At 36.4% G+C, this 6,740-nt stretch overlaps 1 protein-coding gene across 1 annotated transcript in view; it reads left to right on the forward strand.

Moving 5' to 3' along the window:
* Positions 1-4,278, forward strand: part of Tpp2 (tripeptidyl peptidase 2) — a 69,877-nt gene extending 65,599 nt beyond the window's left edge. The window contains exons 28-30 of the mRNA XM_031368971.1: positions 951-1,158; positions 3,156-3,275; positions 4,040-4,278. Of these exons, the coding sequence (XP_031224831.1) occupies positions 951-1,158; positions 3,156-3,275; positions 4,040-4,129 (418 nt within the window). The 3' untranslated portion in view covers positions 4,130-4,278. The remainder of the gene's footprint in view (positions 1-950; positions 1,159-3,155; positions 3,276-4,039) is intronic.
* The last annotated feature ends 2,462 nt before the right edge of the window (positions 4,279-6,740 follow it).

The raw sequence follows: 6,740 nt of genomic DNA on the forward strand, positions 1-6,740 counted from the left end.
TCTGGACCCCAGCCCAGACAGACCAGAAGGAACCCAAGTCACTGGGCTGGTGGAGTTCCTGTGTGCCTCCATTTGTGATTTCTTTATTGTTTCTGTTTTCATTTTTAGGTCTTGTACCATTTTGTTCATTTTCTTCACCTGTTTGGTTGTATTTCCTGCTTTTCATTAAGCAATTTTTTTCCTCTTTAAGGGCTTTTAACTTTCCCTGTGTTTTTCTGTATGTCTTTAATGGATTTACTCATTTCCTCTTTAAAGACCTCTATCATCTTTCTAAGCCTTGATTTAAGGTCATCTTTTGCATTTCCATTGTGTTGGTGCAGTATTGCCCTGACTCCTGTTGGTTGTGTTCTTACCCTGACTTAGTCATCTGGTTGTCCTCGTATTGGTCAGATGTTTCTGATGCCAGCAAGACTCCTCATGGAGTTAGGGAGAGCCATGGACCTGTATCTTCCTGGGTCTTTGCAGGCCTCTTCAGGAAGGCAGACAGGATCTTAGGCCATACATTGGAGGTCTGGGTACTGAGTGCAGCTCAATGTTTGTTGGCTCTACCTCAGGTAAATCAGGCAGTCAGGGAATTGTTGGAGGGCTCTCCACTTTTTTTTTTTTAAAGGACTTAATTGCCCTTCTTAAAATTTGTGTAGCTGACATAACAACTGAATAATCCTTCAACTCTGTTGCTAAGGCGTTCTGCTTTAACCAAGTGCAGTTGCCTTAACTGATTTCATCTCTATATATGCTGAGCCTTATGATACTAATAACATTGTCTTTTGATGTATAACACAATTTTGTTACATATCATGGATGTTAATTTTGTTACACAATATGGATGTATAAAATTTATGCATGGTAAGTTTTAGAGAAAAGAACATACATACTTCAAATAATATCATCCCTTGGAATACATTTAACTGACATGTCAAAAAAAAAAAAACTTTTTATTTGCTCTCCAGTGATATGGACAAGCAGAAATCCACCCTGGTAGATGCCCTCTGCAGGAAAGGATGTGCCCTGGCAGATCACCTTCTTCATACACAGCCTCATGATGGGGCAGCTGCTGGAGATGCAGAAGCAAAGGAAGAGGAAGGGGAAAGCACCATGGAATCTCTATCGGAAACCTATTGGGAAACTACCAAGTGGACAGATCTTTTTGACACTAAGGTAACTTACCCTTCTGCTATTGATCTTGGTGGTGATCTCTCAGGCCTTCTTGTGCTCTGTGTGTCAAAGAGGAAGAAGATGAGGCTCCACTCTCTAGAAGATGCGTTTTAACCCAAGCGCCTTGCATTTGTCCAAACTGTTTTAAAGTGTTCAACAGTGATTTTGAAAACAATTTTGAGGATATTCATAGTAGCCTTTTAAGATAGTTATATAATCTTCTAGAAAGTTGTTCTTTTTCTTCCCTGAATTTATATGTTAATTTTTAGGGTGAAATATGCTCCCTAGTTTAGATATTATTATTTTCCTTAAAACTCTGCAACTTCTATGTCTCAAGTTTTTAGCTTCGAATTTTAAACAAATGTTGAAAAAGCAAGTTGAAACTTTTTAGACTTGGGTTTTTAAAAGATACATTAAATCTCTTTTGTCTATTCTTTTTTTTTTTTAATATTTATTTATGTATGTGAGCTCTCTGTTATGTTATGATGTGTCTCTCAGACACATCAGAAGAGGGCATCAGACACATTACATATGGTTGGGAGCCACCACGTGGTTGCTGGGATCCGAACTCAGGACCTCTGGTAGAGCAGTCAGTAGTCTTAACCACTGGGGCATCTCTGCAGCCCTCCTTGTCTGTTCTTACAGCTGGGATTATATAACTATTTTTATTAATCTTCCTTGAGAATAAAGGAAGGAAAAGTGGAGTTCTCCTCACACAGAAAAGGTCATTGCTGTCAATCACAGGTTCTCAGGATTAACTGTGGTAATTTTTAATTGAAAAAAGCAAAACAACTAAAACTTGTAAAAGTTCTTTCTGTATGGTTCTAATTCCTCCCCCCCCAGACCAGTAAGCGTATTTGTAGGAGGCCTCAGTAGTGCTCATGAAAGTAAAACAGGTAGAATTGTTCAGGGGTTAGAGATTAGTAACTGAAAATAAGTTTGATTCCTGCCTCTGCCATGTTTGTCACAAGTTACTAAACATTGATATCTATTTCTTACCTGAAAGTTATGAGTAAATATTAAGTTAATGGAAAGTCCTTGGCGGTATTGCTATTAATTGTGAACAGTTATTGAAGGTCTACTGTTTGCTAAATACTTCTTCCTCCTTGAAACAGAGATAATTAGTCTGCCTTTAAGAAATGTAACAAGGTGGCAAACACTTAGAATCACCACAGTGAGATTGTTACGCATACTTTTGTCTTCACAGTGACACTGGTGACCATGGGTAATGCATTATAGTACTGACCTGTTTACCCTGTTAGTTGAACAGTTTTTAAAACATGTCTTGGCCCTAAAGAACAAATCAGTATAACAGGATTTCTTTTTTTAAGATGGTTACCACAATCTTCAGTTCAGGCAAAACATAGAAACAGTGTGACAGAAAGAATATGTTTATGTAAAACATGTCTTTTAAAATTTCATGATTGATGTTGGCCATTTTTATTTCTACTCTGTTTTCTGTAATTATGTAAACTGTGGTTTATTTTGCACAAAGTAATGGTTTAAAGTGGATTTTAGTAGCTTATGACTTCTCCTTATTTATTCCCTATATTCCCTTTTTTATGTAATTATTTGCCCTTAAAAGACATCTTTTTAAATTTTCCTGATACAACATAGTCAACTTAAAAGCTATACTTTTAAAGGCTGGGGAGATGGCTCATTCAGTAAATTGCCTGCCACAGAAGTATGAGGACCTGAGTTCAATCCCTTGCATCAATGTAAAAAAAAAAAAAAAAACAAGCATTATGATATATATCCATAATTCCAGAGCTGCAGCAGCAGTATTGGAATGATCTGTGGGCCCACCACTCTGGCCAAACCAACCTTAATAAGGTGAGAAGCAATTAAAAAAGATACCTTGTACTGATTTCTGGCCTCTACCTACACATGTGTGCCTATACACAAGAAAAACTATACTTCTGTGAAAACCTTATTTCGTTTTAAAGCTATATGCCTTAAAATATATGTATGCCATAAATAATCTTTATTTTATTTTATAGGTTTTGATATTTGCATACAAGCATGCATTAGTAAATAAGATGTATGGGAGAGGCCTTAAGTTTGCAACCAAACTTGTAGAAGAAAAACCAACAAAAGAAAACTGGAAAAATTGTATTCAAGTAAGTAATTATACTGTATATTAATTCAGTACTATGCAGGGACCTGTGTTCGTTATAAAACAATAGCTCTATTCTATTCACAATTCTATTGTGGCCTGTTGTTACCATTACTAAAGCAGTATGAACTATATAATAAATGCATTATTTATTTGTAGCCATCCAACTTTCTAAAACATTTTCACTGCTACTAAGAGACCCTTACTAGCTTTGAATGTTCTCAGCAATGGCAAAAATGAATTAACTACTTTCTGTAGTTAGACAATGTTTTCTTTTTTGAAGGAAGAAGCAGTCCTTATTGTGTATTGCATTGGTTCTAAAATCATTGAATTTGTGGAGTTAATATTTTTCTTTTTTGTCTGATGATTTCCATCTTTATTAATTTATTGTATATTGCATATGCAAAGGAAAACTAGTTGGATCTTTCTCCACGAGTTAGCTTGAGATATGAAGGAAATTATTTTAATGCCATCTTTTCTGTCTATGTTCATCACTCAGTACAAATGGTAAGACAGTTTAAGTTTAAGTCCTTTTGGTCTTGATAAGGTTAGAAGAACTCTTTCTGGAGCTCCTGTTATTGTTTCTATGTACTTGTGCTTCTATGAAAAAGATTGTGTTTTGTTAGGAAGGATAGTCAGTGGGTGGATGTATTAATGAATGATAGACTGATAGAAGGAAGCTTTCTGTACATGGTGACTATTGTTATTATTCTGAATTTTGGGCTTGTGACCTGTCACTTCCTTTACTAATGCTTTCTTTTATTATAGCTGATGAAATTACTTGGATGGACCCATTGTGCATCTTTTACTGAAAACTGGCTCCCCATCATGTATCCTCCTGATTTTTGTGTATTCTAAAATAAGAAACAAAACTTTAAATTTCGAAACAGAAAATTTTATAGTGAATGGATATATGAACAAATGTGTGGCATTTTTAGTCTGACTAATGCATGTTTTCATCCACCATCCAATACTGATCATTAAAACTATATGTATTTATCAGAGAACTCAATGGTGTGTGGCTTAATACATGTAATACAGACCTGTGACATCATGCTGCTTTCCTACTGTCTCCCACACTTGGCAAGTGGGAGGGCACATCCTGCCTGCCAGCCGCAACACTGAGTTGGATGCAGCTGCTCACTGCATGAGTCGTTTTCATCTTTTAATTTTAGCTGTAAAACATCATCCTGTTTTTTATTTTAAAAAGTAAAAGGGTTAAAACATGATAAAATTTTCCAATTATATAGAGGCCTTAAAAATGCTACATTAGGTGTAGCTAAATTATTTATTTGACTTAAAAATACGAGAACATAATTTCCAGACTTTTTTTCTAAAAATGAATTTAATTAATGGGAATGGTGGGGGCATAAACAAATGGCAGCTGGGAAAAGAAACATGTTAAAGAAATCTTCACTAAGGAGTCATAACCAACAAGTTGTTTTTACAGCATCCTCAAGTACACAGCATCAGAATGAGTTAAAATTTCATGTGTTGCTGACAGACAGCTGAATCTATCTGGCTTTGTAAAGATATACACAGTATGTTTATAACATTGAAATCATGTAAAATACATGAATAAATGTACAAAACCACAGGCTCAGTACACCATATGCACTCTGATACCTTATTTTTTTTTTTATAAATAAAAGTAAATATTGAAGCTAATCAAGATTGGTCTCAATTTTTCATAAAGTTTGGGGTTAGAACACAGACTAGTGTATTAAATCTATAGGCCAAGAAGTGAGGTGATTTATTTTATGTTTCCCATGGGTTTGCAGTCATTTGAATATATTTCAGTGTTTATCATGTGTTTAGGTCTTATATACATTTAATTTGTGTGTGTGTGTGTGTGTGTGAGAGAGAGAGAGAGAGAGAGAGACGGGGAGAGAGGGAGAGAGAGAGAAAGAGAGAGAGATCTTTGTTTCTTAGTTTACTGCTATAAAAGAGCTACTGGTTAATCTTGTCAAGTCATTTGTAACTTTTTTTTAAATTTGACAAATATATTAGAGCTTTGTGAAAAAATACAAATATGCTTTAAAATGTTTTGCATGCAGTTTCTACAGGATCTAGAGTCTTAACATCCTTCTGTGGATGCTAGCAGAGTGCATGAACTCTTTCATGTGTTTTCACTTCTACATATATAGCTCAGAAAGATTATAGCAACTTCCAAATATCACTTCAGAGTGACTTACTACTAGTTTCAGAATCTGTTTTACCAGCCAGGTCTTGCCCCTTCATCTGAAGTCCCTCAGGAGGGGTCAGTAAACTGTGGCCATTGAGCCATATGTAAATAGATTTATTGGTATAGTTCTGTAGTTGGGAGAGGCAGGGTGCTAGCATGCATCATTTCCTGTCTGGACCATACTGTGCTGCTTGAGAACAGATGATCTCAAGAAAGCTCTACACTAGACCATATCCTCAAACCAAATACATTGTACAAAGTTGCATGGATGAGATGGTGACTGAAAGTCATTGTGTCAAATGCCTCCACTACTCACACTGAAATTAACCGAAGGACTAGGGAAAGATAACTTCCTAAAGAAACATTAGAGCTGCAGAGTATGCTTGGGCTTCCTTCCTGGGGACATTTCCAGCTGTAAACAGTTTGTCATGGGATATTCTACTTCTTCATACTGTTACCTACATCCTAGAATTACATATTCTTTACCTTTAAAAAGGCCAGTTCTATCCTTAGACACACAAGACTCAAATCTCCCTTGTGGTGCCCATTGCCATATTGCATTGACCAGAGACTGGAGACACCTATCTATCTACCCTTAAAGACCCAAGACTCAAATCTCCCTTGTGGCGCCCATTGCCTTATTGCATTGACCAGAGACTGGAGACACCTATCTACCCTAGCAGTCTAATCTGTAGGCACTCAAAAGCCCTTGAATTAACTACCATGCCCCCTGAGAAAGTCATGGTGTATTCTGGGTGCTACCCATTCAAAACCTGCTTATTTGATTTAACTTTAGCTTTTGTGGCATGTTTTCTGCTCTTTAAATAAGCCAATACTTGAAAATACCTGCATCTTCATCTTCTGCACATAAGGTGTGAGAAGCCTGCATGTAGGGAAGTGGGTAAGGGAACATGCCCAAAACTTCTTGAATTGAATTTGTTTTGTTTTGTTTTTTGTTTTTTCTCGAGGCAGATTTTTTTCTGTGTAGCCCTGGCTGTCCTGGAACTCACTCTGTAGACCAAGCTGGCCTCGAACTCAGAAATCCACCTGCCTCCCAAGTGCTGGGATTAAAGGCATGTGCCACCACTGCCTGGCTTGAATGGAATTTCTTTTTGAAGAATAAGAAAGTAATAAATAAGCTAGACTTGAGTCTAAACATATAAACCCAAAATAGAAAGATATGAGTATAGGTCTAAGAGGGAGGGTTAGGGGCAGACAACCCTCCCCTGACAGGATTTCTTTCTTTCTTTTTTTTTTTTTTTTTTTTTTTTTTTTTTTTTTTTT

This window comes from Mastomys coucha, unplaced genomic scaffold (genome assembly GCF_008632895.1).
Source record: "Mastomys coucha isolate ucsf_1 unplaced genomic scaffold, UCSF_Mcou_1 pScaffold14, whole genome shotgun sequence".
Lineage (NCBI taxonomy): Eukaryota > Metazoa > Chordata > Mammalia > Rodentia > Muridae > Mastomys > Mastomys coucha.